Source organism: Vanellus vanellus (assembly GCF_965231255.1).
Source record: "Vanellus vanellus genome assembly, chromosome: 1".
In the NCBI taxonomy this organism is placed as follows: domain Eukaryota; kingdom Metazoa; phylum Chordata; class Aves; order Charadriiformes; family Charadriidae; genus Vanellus; species Vanellus vanellus.
The window spans coordinates 202,328,918-202,354,629 of NC_138905.1; the positions used below are offsets into that span (position 1 = coordinate 202,328,918).

At 38.4% G+C, this 25,712-nt stretch overlaps 1 protein-coding gene across 2 annotated transcripts; it reads left to right on the top strand.

The window, feature by feature from the left end:
* The first annotated feature begins 2,379 nt into the window (after window positions 1-2,379).
* On the top strand, window positions 2,380-24,821 carry ZDHHC20 (zDHHC palmitoyltransferase 20). 2 transcript variants are annotated; one of them, XM_082498672.1, is made up of 12 exons: window positions 2,380-2,454; window positions 5,902-6,022; window positions 7,066-7,135; window positions 8,355-8,387; window positions 9,216-9,336; window positions 15,054-15,089; window positions 16,178-16,310; window positions 17,930-18,056; window positions 19,221-19,310; window positions 20,429-20,544; window positions 20,949-21,026; window positions 23,197-24,821. In XM_082498672.1, the coding sequence occupies exons 1-11, from the start codon at window positions 2,395-2,397 to the stop codon at window positions 20,984-20,986; spliced, it is 945 nt and encodes a 314-aa protein (XP_082354798.1). In that variant the 5' UTR covers window positions 2,380-2,394; the 3' UTR covers window positions 20,987-21,026; window positions 23,197-24,821. The 2 variants fall into 2 exon arrangements, with proteins under 2 accessions (XP_082354798.1, XP_082354799.1); XM_082498673.1 differs by lacking the exons at window positions 15,054-15,089; window positions 20,949-21,026; window positions 23,197-24,821 and having other exon boundaries at window positions 2,386-2,454; window positions 20,429-20,860.
* The last annotated feature ends 891 nt before the right edge of the window (window positions 24,822-25,712 follow it).

Here is a 25,712-nt window from a genome sequence, read left to right on the forward strand (position 1 = left end):
GTAAATCAATAATGTGCATCTTAGCAAATATATTGTGCTCCATATTTTAGTGCACTGTGTTCAAATCCTTTTACTCCAGTACTTAATAACAACTTTTGATTAAATTAGTGGCGATTTTTTCACCCTATTAAGGCTAATTGTTTCTTTGTAATTTCATATTCTTGTCTAGATTTATATCCATTAGGATAAGGGAATAAAGTCAACTTTATTGAGTTGAGTCACGCTCAACAATATAATACAATTCTGTTATATGTTATTACCTCTCTGTAATCTGACTCTGTCTTGGTAGTAGTGTTAAGAATGATTCGGAAAACAATGTTAAGGGCAAATCTTAGGAGGGCTTAGCATATTTTAGGAGGATGCTAAAAGCATGTCTTAATACATTGTCTTCCTGAGGGCATAAATTATGGTCTAATGTGCATCAGTGCCTTTGAAGAGAAGTAACTTCACTTTGTCACAATGGACTGCTGATAGCAGTCTCTTTCTCCTCTAGCCTGCATGGTGCCCATCACTGGAACAGCTGTGAAAGCCTTGCTCTTCCTTGTGTTGCCCCAGTTTGGCTGCTGAGGACAGGCCCTTGCTTTTTAATGATGGTGACAGATTGCAAAATCTTGGTTATTGCAGGAGTGCAAGAGCACTTTAACAGCTGCCTCTTTCTAGTAAATACTGGTAGCACTGGCACAGATCTGTACCCTTGGTGCCTGTTACTCTGTGTGGTGTTGGGGCATTTACAGCCTGTGACAAGACTTTGAGGTTCTGCTGTTTGAAGTATTGTGCGTGCACTAAGAATAATCCTTCAAAAGAATTTGATTTCTGGGGGTGGTTTTTATGGACAGAATAGAACTGTTTACTGTGTAAGTTAGTTTTGCTGTGCCTTGCCCTCCCCTGTATCTCATTTCCTCTTTCCTTCTATTCAACTCCTGACCCTCTTCTCCCCCAAAGCTCTGATCTGTGCAGCTGATTCTACTCCAATTTTGTGTCCGTTTCTCCTCTTTTCCAAATCATTTTCTCATGCTTTAATTGCTTAACCGCATTAACTTTGCATGTATATGGTATGGTTTTAATAAGAGACAATTTCTGATTATGCAGTGCCTAGTACAGTGATACATGAGTTCTTTCCTATCAGGATGACAATTTTAGAATGGCTTTAGAAAAATGTTTTGCTGCTTGCATTTTCAGTCAGCTCCAAAGCTGAAAACTTGCCAAATCTGCCTGTAAGGTTGGAGGAGTCAAGAGGCAAAAGTAAAAAGCACAGTTCTCTGAGGAAAGCTCAAATACAGTTTGCTTGGGTTTTTTACTGTAACAAGCAATGAAAATCCTGAAAGATGATAAATTAAGACCATGTCTTTGGTGACTGTGCACAAGCATTTTCTGAGCTGTTGGAAGTTCCCAAAGTTTCGAGCCTGTTTTGCCATCCATCATATGGCTTCTTAAAGGACTCTCTTTATGTGCACAGGGAAGTAGGTCAAGTTTCTTTCTTCCTGCAACTGAAGATAATATAAGCGAAGATAATGTAAATATTTAGTATGACTTCTTTTCTAAGGCTTGCTGTTCTGGCACAACTGATCTGTTTCCTCTTCACAAGTGGTAGAAGAAACTGTTAGAGAAAACAAGAATGAAAGAAGCTTCCTGGGTTATAAGGTCTGGGTCTCTGGTCTTTAAGGCAACCATATGATGCAAACCCATTCATAAATTGATTGAGCTCCCTACTAAAGCCACCTATGTTTTGTTGCCACTGTGACTATAATAGCAGGACTCTTCCAGATTATATTCCTGTGACGATTTGAAAGAAGATACCCAGACAATTTTCAACTCACAGGCAGGTCTCATCTCAGAGAGCAGTCCTCTCCAAATCCCTGGTTTGGAGTTTTTACTGTCATTGATGACCAGTGCCTTCTACTATGGCATAATGCTGTGCTGTTTCTATTAGAAGTAGAAATTAAATTGAATTCTGTAGGTCAGTTATCAAATACTTTACTATAATCTAGAATGGAATTGTAGCATCTTCTTTATCCAAAAAGTTTAGTCACTTACATACCACAGGAGAGCTGTGTTCAGTTCCAGTTGGTTTTGTTTGATTTGGCTTTTTCCCTTCAAAATCTGTTTTGGAATGGTACATAAAAGCATATTATTTCCTTGTGGAATAGCAACCATCACATTTGGTGATTTTCTCCCTTTATTTATTTTTTTTTTTAATTGAGCACTCCTAGAGTGTTAAGGCTACCCAGGGAAGAGGGTTTAATATAACCTTTATCGGGTGATTCATAGTGTAGTTTAGCCCTCATCAAAGACCAGGGATTTTATTTCGCGTTCTTTTCAGCTATATTCACTGAACTCTTATTTGTATATTTTATTGCAGTTGTCTACCTTGTGGTTTTTCATCTGTCATTTGTCATGTTTGTATGGTCCTATTGGAAGACAATTTTCACATCTCCTGCATCCCCCTCTAATGAGGTAAATATAACGCTAGAAAAATGTCAATACCTTTTTTATAAATAGCTGAACTGTTTTCAGTGATGAAACTTGTTTGCAGTACTGCATGATTCACCTTTTGCTTCTCATTATCTAAAATAGAACAGCATGACAGTGTATCATGAATGAAAATTATCAAATTACTCTTAAAATACTGCATAGTTTGTGTAATGACATTTCCTTATACAAAATGGGCGTTTAATTCACCACAAGTTTGACTGTCATGCAGAGTGCTTTGCTATCAAGTAGCTTCCTTGAAACCTGGAATTTTAACACTGCTAAATCAAATACAGTGACAAGATTTTTATATTTCCATTTTAGGCAGTTTTGACCCTTGTTTGTGTACAAAAAAGTAGTAATGCAATGTATACTCATAACCTGGAGGACTGAACCACTTATTACTAAGTCAAGGGTTAAGGTTTAGTGACAATTGAGAAGTAAATACATAAAGGAGCTTTACATAATGGCAAAAGAATGCATGATGACTATAAGAAGTTTTGTTTTAAAAAGAACAGTATTAATTGAATAAGTTTGAGATGGATTACCTTGTTTTCTATTTTCTCTAAGGTGTGTGTATATAAGGATTAAATACTGGCACCAAATTTAAAATACTTCCCTTCCTTGGTTTTAGAAAGCTTTTAAATGGCTAAACTGAGGTTTTGGTTGCTCTACGAGGGTTGAATTTTTATTCTATTTTTGGCAAGATCAACTTTCAGGGCTAATGACAACCTTAAACATTTTTGAAACCATGCATCTAAGGAAAAGCAAACAATGCTCTGCAGTGCTTAATTATGGCCTAGAGCAATCTGTATCTTGGAAAGCTACAGAAGATAAAGTGAAAAAAGCTAAAGACTATTCTGCCCTTTAGCTAAGCAAAGAGAGTAGTAATGAATTGTTAAACTTAAAAATCCAAAGGGACTTGTCTTCAGGGTGGTTTGTTTCAGCTTTATCTGCGATGGTTCTGCAGGAAAATGATAAAGTTAAGCAGGTTAGCTAATTAAAATGTGGTTGGAACCATGTTCTTGCAGGTTTTGTAAAGCTATATGAACTAGAGCTGCTCATAAAGCTAAAGCCTAGTAACTTTTACTGTCTCCTTGGATTCTTCAATAATAGAAAACTTCTGACAGTACTTATCATGTAGTTACAGTAATGTTGTAGCAAGCTTTTCATATTCAGTGAATGAAAGAGATGGTTTGGGCATATGGAATGTAATGAATATTTCCTATATCAGGTGTGGGTGTAGATCAGATTTAATACAATTTTCCTCTAGAGCTTTAAAAGGAAGAAAAAAAAACAAAACAAAAACCACACAACAAAAAACCCACAAAAACTCTCTCTGGGCAAGTCACTTCTGTTCGTGTACCAGTGAGTACTTAAAAACAAAACCTGACTTCAGAATCTCCCCATTGTATGAGAGTCTAAACATATATATTTTTAGTCATTCAAATTAGCCATTCTTGCAAAACAAATAGCATCCTGTGATCTTACTATTGAACTAAAAAAAGATTCTGCAGCTGCTGTTGTCTTAGTGTAATCCCTGTACATTTGTCATGAGAAAGAACAATCAACATTATACAAGATCCAGAAAGAGGAAGGAAACAAAGGGACTCTTTCTGTTTTCAATAAGAACTGCTGGGACCTCATTGGAAATTCTGTTAGCTATGTGGTAACAGACAACTTCTGATGTCTTAGAACATATCCTGCAATTGTCCAAACAGGCTGTGGCCCTCCTTAATTTCTGAAATTAGAACAGAAATATAGCTGTTTGGAAAACCAAAATCCTATGCAGGATTTTTGGAGTAATAGTATAATGTTATTTGGGACAAATTAATAATAAAAAAAAAAAAGTTATGATTTAGTTCCTTTCCTGTGCGTTAATGGTTTGCCATAGAAATGTCACCTAGAAGTAGTATTTCATGTTTAATGCCACCTCTGTTTGTTTGCAGGTCATGGAGACAGGCATTTGGTCACCTAGCAAACTTGCAAAGGCAATAGGGAGGAAGGCATATTGCACTGCTGTTTGCTGGCATGATGCTCTGTATCTGTCTTAAACTTTTTGTGTGAGCATCTCCAGTTTTCATATTTGAGTAAATATGTATCTTAGAGACAGATATTAAAAAATGAGATCAAACTCGGTGGTGACTGAAATGTTAAACTTTGATTTCAATCTTCGTATAGATTGGTCCTAGTTTCTGATTATTTAAAAGGGAATTATATTTCGTGCTTCACCCTTGAATGATGGGGATATTTGACTAGATTCTGTGACATGCTGGGCAACTTATTTGCATTCTGGGTTAGGAAGTAACGCAGAGGAATTGCAGCAATGTCTTACTGCTTCCTCCTTTCTGTAAGTGGATTCTTCATTGTTGCTTGCCAACTGACTGTAATCCAGAAGAGAAAAAAGTACAGGATGAGAGGAAAATCCATGTGAACTAATCATATACATGTCCTTGGTAGGAAAATATGGTAATATTAAAGCACACTAAGCCAGTTTTTGTTCCAGTTGCACACACAGCATTTTCCACTCACTACCATGAATACTTTGTCTATGTGCACTCATAAAAAGGGCTCTTGTAGTCCATGCGGGAAGCTCAGAGTTGAAAAGTGCTTCACAACAGAAAAACACCAAAGGAAATAGTGAGTTCACCCCAAACTCTGCAGGCACTTGTCAGCACGCTGGGTTTTGTGGGGCTTAATGGTAAAGCTCATCATTTCAGTGGATACCAAAGCAAGGGTTTCACAAGTGAGTAAAAGCTCTCCAGGTTCTTCTGGTAAAGCTTTACATTTCAGTGAGGCTTCAACAGGAATGCTCCTCATGCTTTACTCAGAATTGTAACTCTCTGAAACTCTACAGGCTTTGCTGAATTTGCTTTCAATACAGCTCATGGATTTGGAGACTAGTGCTGACTACTCCCAAGTAAACTCTTTCAACTTACGTGCTGAAGCCATGAAGCCCCCCCTCCTTTTTTTTCCCCTCCCTCTGGCTTGTAACCCTCTCTAATTCAGAGAGAGGAAGTGGGTAAGAGAACTTTAGTGCCCTGTAGCAGCAAAGGACTGTTGCACATTTCTCTTGTTCACAGATCGCTTAATTTACACTTTCCAGGAGTTAAAGGAAAGATTGTGCCTTCTTAAAACTCCCCCGAGTTTCTGGCTTCCTTTGTGTTGAAGGGAAAATGCCACAGATGATGCAACAGACATAAAGATTAAGTTTTTTTAATATGCCTAGGACCATCATGGAGTTTTGAGGATCTCCTGTCATTCCTGTAACATTCTTTTTTTTTTTTTTATGTGGGGTTTTCTGGGTCGATAAATAGGGGTTCTCCAAGGACACAGGATTAAGATACAGAAGGTCTTTTCCTTGGAGCTTGACTAGAACACAAAGTAATAATTAATCTTTTCCCTTCATTCCATTTTCTCCCTCCCTCCTAGTTCTGCTTGTCAAAAGCTGATAAAGAACAATATGAAAAAGAAGAGAGACCAGAATCCCAGCAGGAGATATTGAGAAGAGCTGCTAAAGACTTGCCTATCTATACTACAACAGCATCGAGAGGTGAGATATAAAGATAATTCTGTGCTTCTGAAGTTGCTGGTTTAAGTCAGTGAAATTCATTTGATGTCACTGCATGAACAATCTATTAAGCACATATTGCAAAGGCCATGACCTTGTTTTGTTGTTTGTTTGGGTTGTGTTCCTCACTCCCCCAGGGGAAACTGGAGTCCTTTATCTGAGGATCTCAACATGTAGCCAGTATTTGGAATTAAAAACAAAAAAATAAAAATCCTCTTCTAGCAAGCAGATAGATGACAACATTTATGTCTAATTGTGGCTATAAAAAATAAGCATACCAAAGAAATACAGCTTGTACAGCTAGAAATAGAGAAAATTGAACCTTTTACTCAATTTTATAATCATTTATATCCCCCTTTAAACTTCTTGTTCTGATCTGTATCAGTTCAGCAGGAGGAGAAACATCATACTTAAGGCTAGAAATTAAGAATGAATAAATGTTTTTTCATTCCCATCTGGAATTCAGTGCAAAACTAGTTATGAGCTATTTCTGTATTTGCCTTTAATATGTATAAGCATTCTTATTCCAACTTATATATGAATGATCTGTGAAACTGCTGCCTTATACATATGTATATTCTTAAAAACTCTAGCTTTTATATGTGTGTGTGTATATATATATATGTTTCTCTTTCTTGAAACTAGCAACCCTGTAGAGTTTTTGGAAAACATAAGCTACTCAGAATAACTGTTACTGAAGTTTACTGTGACTTTCCAAACAAAGTCTTAAGGACACCTGGCTTTTAGAATACAAGCCCTCCCTTTAAGGGAATCCCAGTCTTAAGTTCCTGAAGTGGTCTGGGAAGTTCTTGCCAGCTCTTAGCAGTTCTGCTTAGCTGTAGTTGTTGGCTTTCCTCCTCCTTTCAAACTGCCTGTGCTGGTGTCTTATTCCTATTGAGAAGAGCCTGAAGGCTTGTTTAAAAATATCCAGGAAAGATGAAGGGAGGGCAGGAAGCTCTTTAAGATTCAGTTTATGTTAAATTGTAAAATTAAATTAGTTCTAATGTTGTGACCCTTGAATGCAGCAATCAGATACTGTGATCGATGCCAGCTAATCAAACCTGACCGCTGCCACCACTGTTCTGCATGTGACATGTAAGTTACTGAATCTGAAATGGTGGATTTTCTCTCTTGCAATCATGACTTTAGTGTGTTCATGTCTTCAGTGTGTCAGCCCTTGCATAACACCAGGGTTTACTATTTGTTCTTCTCTCAGACCCTCCCTCAGTACCCGGATTTCATGAGACCGAAGTTCTTCCTGTTGGTGCAATATTATTATTGCAGCCCCATTATCCAAAGTGGCACAACTTCTTAGGCAACCTGCTTGTAGCTGTGTAAAACAGTGCCTATATTTAAAAAAAAAATAATTAAAAAAACAGTGATTGAAAGAAAGTAAAGAAAGGCAGGTCTGAGATACTAGCACTAGCAAATGCATATTACAGAACTCTTATTGTATCTTGCTTCTGCAGCCTTGAAATGGATGTGTGCTACTAGTAATGCTAAAAATCTTTATCTCAAAGATTGACAGTGGAATTACATGCCTTAACCATTTCAAAGACATCACTGCTATTCCCTAGCCTTGTTCTGAATCAGAGAAATCTGTAAGGGCACTGAAGACTGATGCTATGAGTGAGACTTCAGTAGGCTGAGCTTGAGCAAATCTAGTTAACTAAAGAACCTAATACATATCTTTCGGCTAAAATCAAATTTATTAGCAAATCCAGTGAATGTGTGTCTGAAATGTCTAGTGTCTGTGCTTATACTAAAATTGGATGAAAATGGCATGTGGACTATTCAAATTACCCACTGTGCTGCTGTTTTCCTCAATTAGCTTTAAAAAAAAAAAAAAAAAAAAAAAAGCAAGCAGCAAACAGAAAAAAGGTAGCTAAAATAGCCCTAAGGTAGACTTAGTTGCAGTGAATGCCAGGCAAATATACCTTATCCACACAACTCTAAAGGGTCCTTTGGATTTGTTTTCTCTTGATGTGCACATAAAACTAGTGTGGCTTAATGAACTATTACATGGTGTTACTCAGTAATGCTCCCTATGTTAATTTAAGAGACTGTCTTCATAACTCTTCTGAATCTCACTTGGTCCTTTTGGGTAAAAGGATGGCTATTATAATACGGAAAATTGGCATGATTGAGAACGACTTGAAAAAGATACAGTGGGGCAAAACACTTTAAAAAAAAAACAAAAACAAAAAACAACCAACCAAAAAAACCCCAACCCCTGAACCTACAGAAGCTGAAAGTATGTCTTAAAAAGAAAATGTATTTTTTGCTTTAACTTCCTGGAAATTCTCTCTTTCAGATGTGTGCTAAAAATGGACCACCACTGTCCATGGTAAGTTTATAAAAACAAAATAAAAGATCATAATAATAATGATGAATTAGGTCCTACATGATGAATTAGATGCTGCTTTAAAAAATGCAACTTTTAAGTAAAACTTGATTTCCACAGAACTTCTTGAGGCTTTAATATGTGAAAATAAATCTTGTTCCTAACGTGTGTTGCAACAGAGTTGTAGGCCCAGTAGCCCAAATCATGCAGTTTCTCCTTCTACAAAGAAATCCTGGTGTTAATGAGACCTATGAGAAATAACATTTCTTTCTTTTGCTTGGTTTGGTGTTGGTACCAGAAGAGAAGATACCCACTATACTGTGAAAATCAGTTCTCGATTCTAGATGATACATAAGACCCACTCAGACAGTTACTCTTCTGCAGTTTGTATTCACTGGTAGTCCGTAAAAATATTATCTGCTGTCACTATAAAAATACTGCTATCGGTAGTTGACTTAAAGGTGGTTTTGTAACCAAAGCAACATCCACTGAAATTGATGGAGAGGCTCATATTACCTTCCACGATGACTGCAGTTAGTTCATAGTGTGTGAGGTGCTTCCTATGCAGGCTGTATGTATCGTACGCTTTGCCAGCTCGTGTCCTGTCCTGTAGAACTTCATGGGGGCCAAAATTTATGTGAGGGGCCTGAAGAAAGAGACTTCATTCAAATTGGTGGCTTAAAATGCTTCTGAAACACTAGTGACAGATTGTTTTGGACATACCACTGACATCATACACATTATGCTCTGCAAAAGCTGAATGTATTGGGTTTTGTTTTATTTTATTTTTTGTATATCATAGTAACCTCTTTCTCTTTCCCCTCCTTCTAGGGTGAATAATTGTGTGGGATTTTCTAACTACAAATTCTTCCTCCTGTTTTTAATGTATTCCTTACTGTACTGTCTGTTTGTTGCTGCTACAGTCTTGCAGTACTTCATAAAGTTTTGGACAGTAAGTTCTAAGGCTTTTTTTGTTGTTTTTCATTTGTTTAATCTTGCATGTGTTATTGGAGGCTGCATCAGCATGTTGTCACTCACCATTTACTCTGTTCCATAGTTCATTACCATTAACAGCATCAATCGAAGTGACTGAAGCAGGAGAACCTTCTGAATATTAATGAATTAAATGTATTACACTGCCCAGGATGAATAATTGGGGGAAGAAGTTCCAGTGAGGACACTATGCAATTTCTCTGCTCCATCACAATAGAGTGGCACAGTAAAGGTTTTTTTGAGGCTATTGGATACAGAGATGTAGTTATAGAAAGAACTGGCTGTATCAAACAATTACATATATATGTATGTGTATATATATACACACGCATATATAAAAATACTGACAAATGTGAAATAATAATAACAACTTTGTATCTTCCTAGACTTGTTTATGGATAATCTGCTACCAGATAAAGCAGATTAAATCCTTGGGTACTGACCAAGCTCTGTTTTGGAGTCCCTATGTAGGCGTGTTTGAACTTCATACTAGTGGCTTTTATTGATCTGATATGGGTAGAATGCTAAGATACATACAGTGTTAATGATACACATCTTCCTTCCAACTATTATCAGTTGTCAAGTGATCAATACACATAAATGCATCTTACTAGATTTAATAGCATTTTTCTGAAGGGCAAGCATCCTTGTACGTCAGTGTTATATTCCTCCTATCAGGTTTGTTCCAGTCACATTCCAGGCTGAACAGTGTCTTCTGGTGTTGTTCCCTTTCATCTCCAAAACCTTGTACTGTGCCTTCCTGTCTCTACACAGAATAGCAAGCATCAGAATTATCTTAATCGGTTTACATTAACTAGCATGGGAAAAAATCACTGTAAGTGGAAGGCTCTCCATCACATCTTTATAAGTCAATAACAACACATATATTTCTTAGATGCTAGTTGCTGTCAGAGTAGCTGGGAAAAGCAGTCATTATCTGTAGCTGTAGAAATAATCTTTATTGGAGCAAAAGGATGTTGCCATGTCAGGGTAAGAGAAGCTTGATCATTTATTCAGAATAGCTGTACTTTGAGGCAGTTAGCATTAGACAGGCAAGATAAATGGTGCAAAAAGTACCTACATTTGTGTTCACCTAAGCCTATGGGTCTGATCTGCTGAAGTACTATGTTTCTCTTAGTCTGTCAGTTCTGTATAGCAGCCTGTCACTGGAGAGCAAGGAACTATGTGGGAATTGAGCTGTCAGTATTGTGTGAGATGAAAGCCATAAATATATTTATCAGTCGTAGCTGTGGCTTGACAGATATTTCAGATGAAATGGTCTGATTCTGCTGTTCAGTCTTGCTTGACTGTAAATAGTTAAATTTTTAATTTGTGAATGTGCCACTCCCAAACATCTGCCTGGCTGCTTTCCAGTGCTTTGTATGCAATTTCTAATGAAACTGTACATGCACTCTTACATATTTACCAGTCAGTGCTTGAGCAAAGAAAATTAATTTGCTTTGTCACCTCACTTCATAAGTGTTAGTGCAACAAAAGTCTGCAGGACACCTAACCACAATGAACATTTAATACTAGCATTTGCAGCAAGCCTCTTCCAAAGCCCATCGGACACAATATTGAAGTAGACCCTTAAGCAGAGGAAGTAAACTTAAGAGGGATTTTTTTTTTTTTAATGACCTAGTTGTTTAAAGTGCTTCCTGCAAGAATGGGCTACTTCTGAAATGTGACAACAGACAATGTAGCTGTGAGCTTGCACTTGTTGCTTTCATTTCCGGTTTTGTCCAAGACAGAACCCCGTGATGCCATGATCTTATCATTAGAGTAGATCTCTGACTCACTTTACTCATATTAAATTACTCACTCCACCAAACTAATATTCCTCTGATATTATAATAGCCTGATTAAAGTAGACTTCCAGAAAGAGGTGGCAGCACCATAATCATTTAGGCTTGCAAAATTTAGTATGTCTCTAGTATGTAAGCTTTTAGGCAAGTGCTGTTGACTGCAGAATAGAATCCTGGAAGCTTCTCTCTACATCTGTATCCAGATCACAGCAGAGTACTGCTGACACGTGCTGTCTGTAGACTGCTTCAGGATATTGCTAATGCTCAGCGTTGTCTGCTATAGCATCAGACTGATTACTGCTTTGATATTTTCTGTTGAGACTCTCTGGATGTTGTTTTTTCCCCCCAAAGCTTGACTACCAGAAATGTTACAGTATACCTTCAGAAGGTAGTGTTTCTTTTTTGCTTCCTCATAGATGTTTTTCAGAGAAAGTGTGCAACAAACTGCTGTATATATCCAGTGTTGGGATGGAAGATGAACAGCTTCTTGGGCAGTGTAGCCTTGGTCACTTCAGAACTTATAGTAATGACATTGTGAAGGTGTATGTGCTAACTGCGCAAACTGTAGCAATCCATTGTTTTGCACTGTTAATATTTGCATAAAGACGGGACACACAGACTTGCAAATGTGGCCAGCAGGTCAAAGGAGGTGATTCTGCCCCTCCACTCTCGTGAGACCCCACCTGGAGTACTGCATCCAGCTCTGGAGTCCACAACATAAGAAGGACATGGACTTGCTGGAGTGTGTCCAGAGGAGAGCCACGAGGATGATCCGAGGGCTGGAGCTCCTCTCCTATGAGGAGAGGTTGAAAGAGTTGGGGCTGTTCAGCCTGAAGAAGAGAAGGCTCCAGGGAGATCTTATTGCGGCCTTCCAGTACCTAAAGATAGCCTACAGGAGAGCTGGGGAAGGACTTTTCACTGGGGCATGTAGCGATAGGACGAGGGGGATGGCTATAATGTTCAGATTGAACATTAGGAAGAAATTTTTCACTTTGAGGGTGGTAAGGCACTGGACCAGGTTGCCCAGAGAGGTTGTTGAGGCCCCATCCCTAGAGGTGTTCAAGGCCAGGCTGGACATGGCCTTGGGCAACCTGGTCTAGTGGGAGGTGTCCCTGTCTATGGCAGAGGGGTTGGAGCTTGATGATCTTCAAGGTCCTTTCCAACCCAAACCATTCCATGATTCTATGATTGAGAGACATGCCACCTACCTACCTCTTCTGTTGAAAAAAGTCTTTGTGTTTCCCACTTGCACATGCAACACTTTTACGTAGCATCTTTCATGCTCAATGCAGAAGTGCTAAAGAAGGATCTCGATACTGTTCATACAGTGGTGGAACAGCCACACAGGCTGTGAATGTTTACCGCAGGTTCACACGCTGATGCGGATGTTAAAATCTGTTTTGTAGATCAAGGGAACCTGAATGACTCCTTTTTTTTATACTCATAACTACTTTTCCTATACTCGTGGAATTTTTATTTGTACCTAGGAAGTTGTTAAAGATGAGCAGATAAAACCTCAGTTTATCCAAATGTATTTGACACAAACACCAGCACTGGCTGAACGCCCAGTCCTTGATGCCTTGTTTACATAGTGCATGGTGGTGCTCTCATTCTTGCTGCACTCCCTCCCCCTTGAAACCTGTATATTTTCTAGCTGTTTTCGGTGTTTTTCATTGTCCTCCAAATTATTTTGGCAATCCTGAGTATAGCTAATTCAAGGATGTGATACATGTTCCAGGTAGATGGCAAAGGCCTCTGCAGAGCTTTGGTTGTATTAACAAAAAAAAACCAATCCACAACCAAAAGCAAGGGAATGATTCCAGATCCTTAGTTAGAACTCATTCCTCTTGCATATACACATAAAGACATATCTTCTGATTTTTTTTCTAGATTTAAGCTAGACCTAACTACTAAAAGAAAAGTAAGGAGTCAAGCTCTAACAGCACTTTTTTTGTTGGGGGTTTTGTTTGTGGGGTTTTGCATCCTGACATATGCACAGATGATTCTGTGCTTGTGAAGGAGCTTGTAGGGGACTCTTTAGAACAGTAACTGGCTTCAGCCTATTATGTGTGCTAAGTAGCCCAGATTTTATTGCACAAATTGCTTCCCTTTGTAGCTCTGCAGCTCTCTCACCTGCAAGTTTCTGCTTCTGTGCTCCTGCTGCTGAGCATAATGATTTTAAATAACTTATGTCTGAAGTTTCACTCTCTTTTCACATGCTGTGGCATGTGGACTGCTGCTAGAACACAACTGTCAATAAGCCTGTTACACACACTCAAAGTCTGCATGCTTCTTTCGAGGAAGGAATTGTCCTTTTTTGAAAGATGCTTCAGTTCTGCAGCTGTCATTCAAGAACTTAAAACCAGTGGCTGAAACTGGGTGGTCAGAAGATGTAAATGCTCCCTGGGGATCATGCAGATCAATCGTGCATAATTCAAAAAAATCCTTCTCCGGGTTATAGAGCTACTGTTTTAGGAATATGCAACTGGAATAAACTTGTATTTTCTGGCCCATGGAAAACACACAAAGACTGAGCTGCTACCCCTCTTTGAGCTTCAAAATCAACTAGCCTGAGAATTCTTTATAGAGAACTATTTGTTGAAATATGCAATTCCAAAAGAGTCATAAAAATAGAAGTTAAAAAAATCATTTAGGAAGCTGGGAAACACTGCAGTGTGCTCTGAGGTAGGAAAAATCATCATAGCTTTAACATGAAGCTTAGGAATAAGCAGCAATTGGAGTATGTATTTTGCTAGCCTTGATTTCAAAGGATTGCAAAACACAACATACCCCTACAGCAGCGGAGAGAAGGGACTGTTGCACAAACTGTCTAAAAAAAAAAAAAAAAACAAAAAAAAAACCAAAACAAAACAAAAAAAACCTGCATCCAAAAAAAGGAGGCATTAAATAAGAAAACTGAACTCAGATGGCAGTTCAGAGAGCTGGAGTCTGCTATAGTTTGCTTACTCCAGCGTGATCTGATGGTAGCCAGCATTTTTGAAAATGCTGTGTGTATCTGTCCAACTCCAAGGTAAAAGCTTGAGCTCTCTCTAGGCTTTCTGCACAGATTAATGTAACTTAAAAGCCATGCATCTTGCCTACAACAGATTCATTAAGTGCTAGCATCTTAGCTAAGATGGCTAATACCACTCTTTAGGTACAAAGTTCAGAATTTAAAAGCTAATTTAACTAAGCTTTCCTGTTTCTTGCTTTATTTTCTTAAGTACTGCTTCAATTTCGGATGTTCTGCTAAAGATACATCCCACAAACAAATCTCAATATTGAAAGATACAGGGAAGAAATCCCATACTGATGTGTTATGGGTTCTTTTTTTAAACAAAGAAAATTATGCAAAGAATGGCAAATTTTTTTATGGTTTTGACTGAAACTACGTCTGATGGTAATAGATATGTTCTGAAGTCAGAAAGATTTTGTAATTTATAAACTATTGGTTTATACCTCTGGAGTATTCTGAGCTTTTCAGACCTTAATAAATGGTTTCATCCTGCAGAATATTCACATAAGCCTTACTTGTGATGGAAACAACTAGCAAAGAATGCACCTGTTGTAGTCATGCTGTTCAAGCTGAGGAACCTCTTGAAAGCAATCCAGCCACAGTCTGAATAGCAGTGCTTCTATGCTTCGGTAGAAAATTTTATGCCTTGGAAGTTAGTAGTGTGCTCTTATGTACTCTCCCCTCCATTCTCTTGGAGAACAGGGGTTAAGGCTGCTGATGGGCATTGGAACTCGGCACGTCCAAGAGCACGTGTGCACACCAACCATTTCTTTCTTAACAAAGCCTGTGCTGTTTTCAAACACTTCGTCTTAACGTAATACTAGTGTTTAATAAATTGTCTTTGTTTGCGCAAAGCTTTGCCGCAGGAAAGCTGCAGAGAATTGTCCAAAGGTAAAATCCAATACTGCTGTAATTATTTAAATACTGTTCCTACTATAATTTTTCTAATCCAGTCATTCATGGTAGCTATTTACACCACAACAGAACGAAGGGGACTTGTAATCTGTTGCCTGTGAATATAGGCAGTGTACCAGGGATATAGATATACCTACGTGCACTTGATGTTAATTGAAATGTGCGTTAGTCTTAAAAAAAAAAAAAAGCCTTAGATTAGTGGGTATACTGAATAAGCTAATGGAAAAATTAACAGCAAAAATGCTAACTAAAGAGCTGAATAAACATAGCCTTTCTGCTTTCATAGTGCTGTTAAAGGTCAACTACTTAAAAGTACTGTGATTTTGAGGATCTAGAACTAGAATAGTATTGTTACAAATCCCATTGGGCTCTTGAAAGTGCAAGCCTAAAAATAGTTGGGGTTGGGGGTGGAATCAACTATCCAGTATGGGTGGGAGGTTATTTTTTATACAGTGGTTGTACTGAAATTGTTTTTCATGTAGATCTTCTGGTGAATCGCTTCTGCCTGGTCAGACACAGCAAATTTGTTTTGCTAGGTACATGCTGGTTGTTACCTAAACCTTAGAGATCATCAAAAATTGAAGATCTGTCCCAGGTCTTGTCTAGGAGTTGTTCAGTCTTGGAAGCGCAGTATGACAGCTATTTCCCTTTTATGTTCCTTACACTGGTTCAGAAATAGGTTCAGTATTATTACCTTGCCAGTAAAGGGTTTGGAAGTTTTTGTTGTATTTTCTTCCCTTCAAAGAAAGTGATTTTGGACATGTTTTCTCTGTGTCTCTTTGGGTGTGGCTGCACAGTTAACATTTTTTACTGTAGGAATTTTTTTCCTTGCCCCCTACTGTGCATTTAAAAAACTAACCCTTGATTAGCACCCAGTGCTATCAAACAGATGGACATGCACTCATGCTGCTAAACTTGGATGGAAGGGTGGGTTTTTTTCTTTGTGAAAAATGAGGTGAAAGACCTATAGCAGAATGGGTGTGGCAGAAAATATTTAGCAATAATACTGCATTAGTTGCTTTAAAAGTATTAACATATTAATCTCTTTCTCTCTTTCTCCCCAGAATGAATTGCCACATACCCATGCAAAATTCCACGTACTATTCCTTTTCTTTGTGGCAGCCATGTTCTTCATCAGCATACTGTCACTCTTCAGCTACCACTGCTGGCTAGTTGGCAAAAACAGATCAACCATAGGTCAGTTAATTGGAATATGGAACTGTTCCTTGCCCAGAAAACCAGCAAGTCAATGACAATGTGAGGCATACAGGATATGCCATAACATAGAAATGGAATTTTTATATATCGTGCGATACGAAGCATGTTTGGTGAAAATAATTAAAGGTGAAATATATGCAAAAATGAAGCATGTGTAGGAGTCCTGTGCTGGAGCCAAGCATGCGGATTCATGATAAATGTTAATGTCTTTTGTTTGGTTTTTTTGAGATCTCTGAGGCACTGTACATTTTTGTTGCGTTTTTATATAGTGTTAAGTATGTAACACAATTGCTTCTTGACCATAACCCTGTTGTAATACTTTGAGTAGCCGGGTGGCTCCAACCAAGGTGAAGGCTCTACTCTATATGAACATGCTACACTTTGAACTAGATCCAAAGAGTATTCTTAAATACTGTGAAAGAAAATGGACCTCGCTATTAGGAAGTGGCTTGTAAAAGCAATGCAGTAAAAATGGAAACACTGATGCATATTTCCTAAATAACAAAAGATATTCCCGTAACTTCGATGCCTAAATGTTTTAAATGGCATTGACCAGCATAAACAAGTTACGTGCATTGGTTAAAATATCTGAAGTACTTGCTAAAGCATTTTTGAAAGTGTTTTTTGTGGGTGGGGGATGCAGGGACCGGTGGGTATTTCCACAACTGAGTAAGTCAAGATCTCATACTTTTTAATGGAAGTTAAATTTCTATCCTCAAAATTAAGTGGGTTAATTGAAACTGAAATAATTTTCACGTTGCTAGAATTTTTTGATGGAGGAAAAGGAATTTTTTTGATTGCTTGACAGGAGGATTGTTTGAGTCCTTTTTCTATTGACATATCTACAGCTAAGAAATATTCACAGTCTCTTGTTTAGGTTTGAAGAAAATTTTAGCGTGTTCCTTGCCCAAAAGTTAGCGATCATAACTGGCAACACAGTCAGTACTTTATTTACTTTCTGGATGATGCTTGTAAAAAGAGAAGCTGTTGGTATGGGGAGAGCAGTGACTCGTCTCAACTCTTGGCCAAGGGTGTAACCTGACTGACTGGAAAAATGGTGGTGGTTTGCTGTAGTTCATGGTGTGTCTGTGTTTCTAATGTAATAGATCTTATCTTTCTCTAATACCATGGGATGCTCTTAATTCAACTTCAGACCTTGACACAAGTGGAAAAAACTATCCTGTATGAGCTTAGGTCCAGCAGTGCTTATGGTAAATTGCTTCTAGAAGAGGAAGTCTACTCTAAGAAGACTTCACAGGCCAAAGGCAGAGCTAGCCATCAATGAATAAGAGATGTAGTATCTTTGGCATGCTGATGGTGCTTAGCTCTGTCTCAGACCTTATGTTAAACATAAAGACAGAAAGTTGATTGTTCTGCTTATGTGACCTTTCTTACCTTTCATTTCTGTTTTTGTCGTTTAACCCTGTGATTTTTTTTTTATGCTCTCTAATTATTTGAGGTGACTCCCCCTCCCCCAATATACATCAGGATCATCTCAGCTTGCCCAACAGTTTTAACAATAGAGGAGTTTGAGTCTGTCTATTCGTGTTGCCTGACTCCTTATCGGTCTAGAGATATTGCATGTTTTTCTTTTACAGAAACATTCCGTGCACCCACATTTCGAAATGGCCCTGATAAAAATGGCTTTTCTCTTGGATGCAGCAAAAATCTGAGGGAGGTTTTTGGAGATGAAAAGAAGTATTGGCTACTCCCTATCTTTACCAGGTATTCAGTCTGAATGTGAACGAATTGGGGGAATAAACTGATTCCATGACTTTCACCTTCCTTCCTCTTCTCTTCAAAAACAAAACACAACTGAAAAGCCATCTGGTAAATCCTGCACAATGAATACTGGTGTAGGGAGAATGTGCAGGAGAAAACTGAGCAAACTCTGCACAGGGTTTTCATTCAAAGACAAGTGTCTCATTAAGAGAGGCCTTCTAAATACGGAAGTTTGGAAAGCTTTGAGAAGTGTATTTCAAAAATTGTACACCTCTTGCTGGTAGTATTAGTGTCTGATTATAGAGCAGAAATCAGCAACTCACAGGAGATCAAAATCCTCGAACTTCAGCTGCATTGAAACATCAGTTTAAAAACACCCCCTCTTACCCCTGAAAAAACTTGACAGCTTTCCTGTTGTTGTAGATGACAGTTTCAGTATTGAAAGCTACCTGAGACAGTGCGTGTAAATCAGCAGCAGTGCAAAAAATAATTCTGATACAATGCAAAATAGCGGTTTTAAAACTTCAGCTGAGCCAGTGTTAGGGAGTTGCAGACAAGCCTCAGAGTTGTGTGTCAGTTGGTGAACCCATTTGTGAAGCTGAGGTCTGGTAGCAAACAGCAGAGGTAATAGAGATCTTAAGTTGCCTCAGCTGTTTGCTCAACTACCATAACTTTTCATGTGAGTAAAAAAACCAGAAGCTATGTTGTAGATGGATCAGTCTGTTTTGCCACCACATTTCATCCTGGTTAAACTTGCTTTAAAAGAAGGCTTAGCTAACCTCAAAGTGATGGGTGGAGGGGAAAGCGTGGCCACCAGAATATTATTTGTGCTACAGCTTCTGGGGTTATAAATACCAGATAGTCAGACTACCTGTGTGCAGTGGTTTGGGGTAAGACTAGGACTACAGAAACACAGTGATGTTTCTGAAATACATAGACTAGTGCTGTGCTCAGCAATCCATCCTGAGTGATAGGGCGGGAATCATTTGACCTCCAAGATTTAATTAACTGATTATCTGGTTTAATGGTAGACGTGCCTTGCTCAAGTCTGGAGTTCAACGCTTCACTCAGTAATTGATTCAAGCCTGTAGTGTTTGCCTTTTGCATGCATGCTTGTTCCGTTAATTTAACTAGAAACAGTGATTTGAATCTTTGTTTCTGGTTTAGTTTGGGCGATGGGTGTAATTTTCCAACTCGTTTGGTGATTATGGATCCAGAGCAACTTACTGTCTCAAGCCAAAATGAACCTGCCAAAAGGTAACTATAGCATTTAAGATACTTATCTACTCTATCTGGAGAAAAAATTGTTGCAAAATTATTTTTTAAATTTTTTATACTTCTTGTCGTCTTCAGAGAAGGACAGAATGGATCAAGACTAAAAAATGGTGCTGCTTGATGCAGAAAGTCTGTTTCTTGGTTTTGACCTATGACAGAGGCTGTGGCTCTAAGGAAACAGTAATATAGAAAGTAAGAGAGCTTACTGGCTCTTAACAATGATCAGAAACGTCCTAGGGAAGACTGAATAATGATCCATGGGAAAAAAGGTTAAGATATTTTTTTGAATGAGAGAAAGGCAAGGTACTATTTGTATTTAATTTCCTCCAGCATGCTTAAACAAGGCATGCTGAGACACAGTTTGTAAGGGAGGCAGATCACTGGCTATTGCCAGTTTTTAGCACTGGAGGGTTTTTAGCTCGTTATTTTTTATCCCTCTAAATTTGTATGTTTTGTATCTTCAGTGTATTTTCAGCAAGCCTGCTTTAGATTCAAAGACACAGGAGTATGTGAAACTTCTGGGGGTGTTTGCATTTGCCCTTTTAGAAGTCTTCTGTATACTTTGGTGAATTTGTAGCTGAAGGTTGTTGTCAACAGCACTCACCTGAGTTATTAAGCACTGCAGGGGGGTAGTGTCAGAGGCAAGACTGACAAGTTGCTTCCAGGGCAACATAACCCGTGGAATTTACACAAGAGCAGGACCCTTGTGCAAACAGCAGACTATCCTTTTGCATTAGGAAGGTGTTCAGCAGAAAGCCCTAGCTTTTACTGATGGGATAGGATGGCATTATGTCGTTGTTCCAGGTTTTCTTTTTAACTGTGTGACAATAGCACTGTTGTCAGTGTGCCATTTCTTGAGTCTACCAGTCTGCTTTTTGTCCTCTTAGAACTTGTGGATGGCCTATGTCAGGTAAGGGTTTAGACTGATGACTGACACATGCCTATAGGAGAATTGGCGTTGGGGGCAGGGGGCCATTTTTAGTTGGCAGTGTAGGGGGTTTTGTTTGCTTTACTCTTAAGTAACTTCACTACTCTAGAAATGTCTGAAATAAGCAGCTACTGCGATTACAGAATTCCTGTTGATTTTGCTTACTTTTCAGCTCTGGAGCCAATCAGTCCTTTCCTCCTCGACCACTCAGTGAATCACAAAATCGATTGCTAGCCAGTGACAGTCAGTGGGTGGAAAGTGGCCCTGAAGAGGAAAATGTTAAATCAGGTAGCCTGCACTGTAACACTTCTAATGATTCTATTGTTTTGTTTGTGGTGGGTGTTTTCCTTTTTTTCTCCTTTTTTTTTTTTTTTTTAAGGCCTAAAAGTCCTTAGGAATTGGTAGAAGAAAATTTGTTCCGTAGAATCAAATCAGCATGTTTATAAGTTAAGGCTAAATTGTGTCTCATGCTCTAATCCAAACTGAGTTATTACACTGAGGTAATGGATAGATAATTCTTGCTTTCTTCCTTCCTGTTCTAAGATTTTGGATCTTTTTACATTTGATTGGGGGAGGAAAATATTTTTCTAAAATAAGCACAACATGATAAATGTATTTTTTTGGCTTGAAGTCTTTGCTATTTGTTGTGCAAACCTGTGAAAACATGTAATTGAGATTCTCTCACATTTTAGGTGCAAAAAAGCATATTATAGTTTCATTGGAAAGCTGATCTCAGCTTATTACTAACCAACCATCTCAGTGAGAAACAGGTAAGACCAACATAATCGATCGCTGTTTCTGTATGTGTACGAGTAAACTAAAATAGACATCTTGAAGTGAAAAGTCATTAGTCATGGAATGCAGAGGAGTCCTCTGATGTTGGATGAGTAATAGAAAAGTCTAAATAAAACTCAGAATGGCTGTCCAGAAGACAAGAATGGGAGTAATGCTGTACTGCGGGAAACATGGGCTGGCTAGATCTGAGATGAGTCGGACTAATCGTGTAATTTAGTGTGAAGTGGGTAGTGCTGGATTTGTTACCTGACCAGGGAGGAGAATCTAATCTGCTAAACAGGCAATTTCAAGGGGAAATCCTGTCTAGAGGAAGCAATTTTTTTAAGGAACAACTCCTTACCTGTCTTTTTCTTAATCATGTATCGGTGGGCTGTGCTCTGCTCTTATACTTTAAGAAGCTGTGTGCACACAAGGAAGGAAGGTCAATAGGTAAATACAGGTTTCTGCATACAGACTGTTTTGTCACACTTGGAATTTACAGTGATCTTCTTTTACGTAAGAGCTCGATGCACACTTTGCATTCAGGAAATACAGTGAGTGCCACTGCATATATGAAAACTTCCCTTGGTGTATTTCCAGTGACTAAATGAGACACCTCTATGTTGACTTCACGCTGTGGTGAGCTTACAAGCTCTTGTTAAATATTTCTCTCTGGAAGAGAAACAAATCAACTAGCAACCATAGGTGCTGAGGGCTGGGTCATTCATCTCCATATTTGAGTTTTGTGAGCTTAGTACTTTTAAGATCACTTAATTTATTTTTTTTTTTTAATAAGCCTTCTGATCTAGAATCATTGGTTTGGTGGGGCTTTAGGGTTTTTTTGGTTTGTTTTAGACAGAATTTTTTTCTTGAAAAAGTCTTTGTGGGGGGTGGTGTGATGCTTGGACTGAAGTTAGTCAGGCTGCTCAGTGTAAACTTATACAAAACCAAGATTAGACTAGTTAGTGGTACTTCTAAAAAACCTGCTCAACCATGAGAACCCACCAATGATGAGTTTTCCCTTTTCAACTTTTCCTAACACTTCATATAAATGTGCAAATGAATGTCCCAAGCAAGGGACTCCTTTCAGCCTCTAGCTGTATAAAAGCTAATCTGATCTCAACAGGTTACTATGGCTTTTCTATTCTTTGTAGAAAGGAATAGGTGTCTTCTGAAAGCAGTTCATCCCAGCAGCCTTTGATAGGGTATTACAGACAGGTCTTAATCTTTCTTTCCACTGACCTAGAGAGGGAGCATAAGTGACTGGCTTAGGCTAGACAATTAACTGGTAATAGTTAGGGATGAATTTCCTTCCTATCTTCCCTCTCTTCCTAAAGTCAGGCCAAACTTAATAAACGAAGATTGTGTGCTTTTTGTCACACTTGCCCAGACTGCTGTAGTTTTAAAAGGTGTATGAATAAATAGTGTATAATTGCACCCAACAAAAAAGCATTTTGGTATATGTTATTTCAAATAACGGTGAACTCGGTAGCACAATGTTTCAGCCATTCTGAAGCTGTTCAGTTGGATTTGATCACAGTTTCTGTAGGCCAAGGTGGTTAATTCCAGTCCCCCTGCAATTGTAAGGAACTATGCAGTAGCTGTGAGATCCAGCTTCTGTTCCATGCACTTTCATGTACCCTGTAACAGACCGATAGTTGTATTTTCCATTTTATGACTATGGTACGCAGCAGAAGCAATCAAAGTTATGGCTAGCAAGTAAAATTCCCAGATTATTCCAGAGAAAAAGAGCATGATTTGTGAAAGAAGGCCAGTTCCCCCAGCCATCAGTTCTTCAGACTTATCTGGGCAAATATAATTTCTGTCCCCATATCTATAAATTTAATTGAAAATGAACGAGCAATTCTTGCCAATCTTGGGGATCCAAGAGACTTTAGTCACACATCAGTGGTGATGGATTGACGTCCTTAGTGCAGATAATCTTCTAAAATGTAAGAGGTTAAAAAAAAAAAAAAACCAAAAACAAACAAAAAAAACCAACACAGCTCCAGAAGGCTAATTATGAGTTGAAGTTACCTTAACTGCTGTCCTGAGTACAGAGTCAGTAAATTATATGTTACCTAGCTGCATTCGTGTAATGCACTGTAACCTGTTTTTTCAAAACTAATGGTATAATTCCACTAATTTCCTTTTTTGTTTCACTAGGTTTCTGCAACACATTTTGTGCTTGAATATCACTTAATTTTGTTTGGAAGAAGTTGATCAGTAAAAAATGGAACACGAACATTTTAGGAAGAGACAAGAAATTCAAATTTCTGCACAGTACAATGGATTCTTGTAAGCACTATTGCAGAGCAGGGAAGTTAAGACAGATGCCTTAAGATTCTTAATGTGCATTTATGCAACACTGAATTATATACTGCTACCAAAGGGCCAAATCCTGAAGTGCCCTGCTTGGATGCACAAGGTCCAGAGCGGGAACTATGCATTTCTGTTATGCTGCAGTGGTGGGGGTAGATTGCAGAGACTCCTACCTCCGCACGGGCAAACTTCATACCTTAGGCACTGCAGAAGTCACTTCCTTAGCAGGTCTCCAAGGTACAGAAAGAAAGAAAAAAGGAAAAGGGGGGGGGGGGGAGAACGGAAAAAAGAAATTAACATAGAGCATGGCCAGTGAGTCTGAAGTGCAACTATGCATAGTTCAAACACCAGGTGATGGGGAAGGGACTGGGAGATATCTTCTCCCCTCTTCCTATTAACCAGTCTACCCCACGATAACAGCTTTCCAAGTCTTTCGAGACTGAGGATTCCTTCTAGTTGTGCTTTGGAGCAAGGCAATGCCAACAAATAAAAGCCAGGTGTTGCTTTTTTGCCACCTCGTCATTTTAATTTGATTTATTTAACCATATCAAGAACTGAGCTCAAAGAAGCAAACTCGTTTTTTTTTAGTTGAAAAAACATGGATTATTACTTCCCAACAATTATCTATCAGCATACAAAGAAAAGCCAATCCAAAAAGGAATTAATAGTTGTTACATTTTGTGTTAATGTTTGCAGTGTTCTGTATGAGGCAGTAACAAAATGGTAAAGTACCCCTGAGAAAAAACTTACTGCAATTGTGTGTTGTTAGAAAATGGAACTGGAAGAGTACTGCTTTTTCTGTGGGACTCTTGATGGTTTATAAATACTGTTTTATACTTCTGTTTTATCTTTTTAATAAAGGCACAAGTTTTTATTGGTTCTAATCTACCATTTAAACAAATCTAAAGTACATAAGAGAAAATTATTGTTGGATCATACATCTGTGTTAACACACTGAAAATTTGTGTGTTTTAGTCTGCCACGTTCACATCCAGTTCAAGTGATGCTGAAATTGCTAAAGATTGTGTGTTTTATGCAGTGATGTACCTGTTCACAAAAGGCAAAATGTGTTTCCTGTGTGAGGAATAAAGTCTATCCTAAGCTCAAGACCTACAGCAAACAACATGCGGGTTTTTTCCCCTCGCTCCTCTATAGAGAAGACTACTAACTCATCTTTGAGTGGTAATGGAATTTTGTACTTGGAAAAAGTGACAAATACTATTTTCCTGCCTGTAACTTTTCTGATGTTCAGTTGATCTGTATTAAAAATAGACGTGAGCCCTTTTGATACAGACTGAAGGTAGTACTGGAGTTGATGACTGAAATAACCTGTTTGGTTTCTCTCCCAGACTGATTGCTAAAGTCAAATATGTTTGTGATGGCAATACTAAGGTATCAAGTATACTGTAAGGTTTAAAACAAGTATTTTTTGTCTTTGGAAAGAATAAATTTTTCTTTATCTTTTTGAACAAGAACACTTTGAGAACCTATGAACATGATTTGGCCACTGTTGGATGTTCTCGAGACAGAAGTAATAGTGCAAACTTGCATGTTTTATAAAAGTTGCAGAACGTTTCATCAAACTTTGCACAAGAGATTTTGCATTTGCTAATTTCAAAACTTACAAAAAGATTTGCTACACATTAATCTTGAAAGGTTCAGCTTTTTCTTCTCAAATATCAAGTGAGACATGCTCATCTGAATATAAGCTCTCAGCAGTACTGCACCAGCAACATTTCTTGGGGAAGACCAGAGAGACAGAAGACTGCAAGTTCAAATGGCCTGTTCTGAAGACCAACATTTGCAGTCCCAAACACTGGTGCAGCTGTAACAGAGGGCCCAGGATATCATCTGGCTTTTACTGCATCCGTGTATTGCAGCTGAGGTAACACATGCACAGTCATCGTCTAGCAGAACTATAAGCAAAATCTAGGTCTCTAATATGGTAAATATCACTGATTTAGCGATATGGTCTCTGCTCCCCGCAAACCCCCAAAGTGCTCAGTATACCCCCATGTGAATGTATATATACTGTAGGCTAACATCAGTATAACTTGTTTGATTTCTTAAGTCATGATAGGTAATCTACAGGAAAAACTGCAAGTAAACATACTGGGCTAAATCCCTGTGTGTTCTGTAGCAAGTGCTGGTCTTCTGAAACCTGTTCTTTGTACATCTGATGGAACTTTTTTGTGGCTTTTCATGAAGAGCTGATGTTTCTGACATCTTTACGCAGACCACAGGTAAATTTTGTCCCGGACTTTTCTCATGTTTCAGTTGAGAAAAGGAGGAGAGCAGTGTGCTTAGGATACCCTTGAGTTAGGATAACTCAGAGTTCAGTAATGCCTGCTTTTATACAA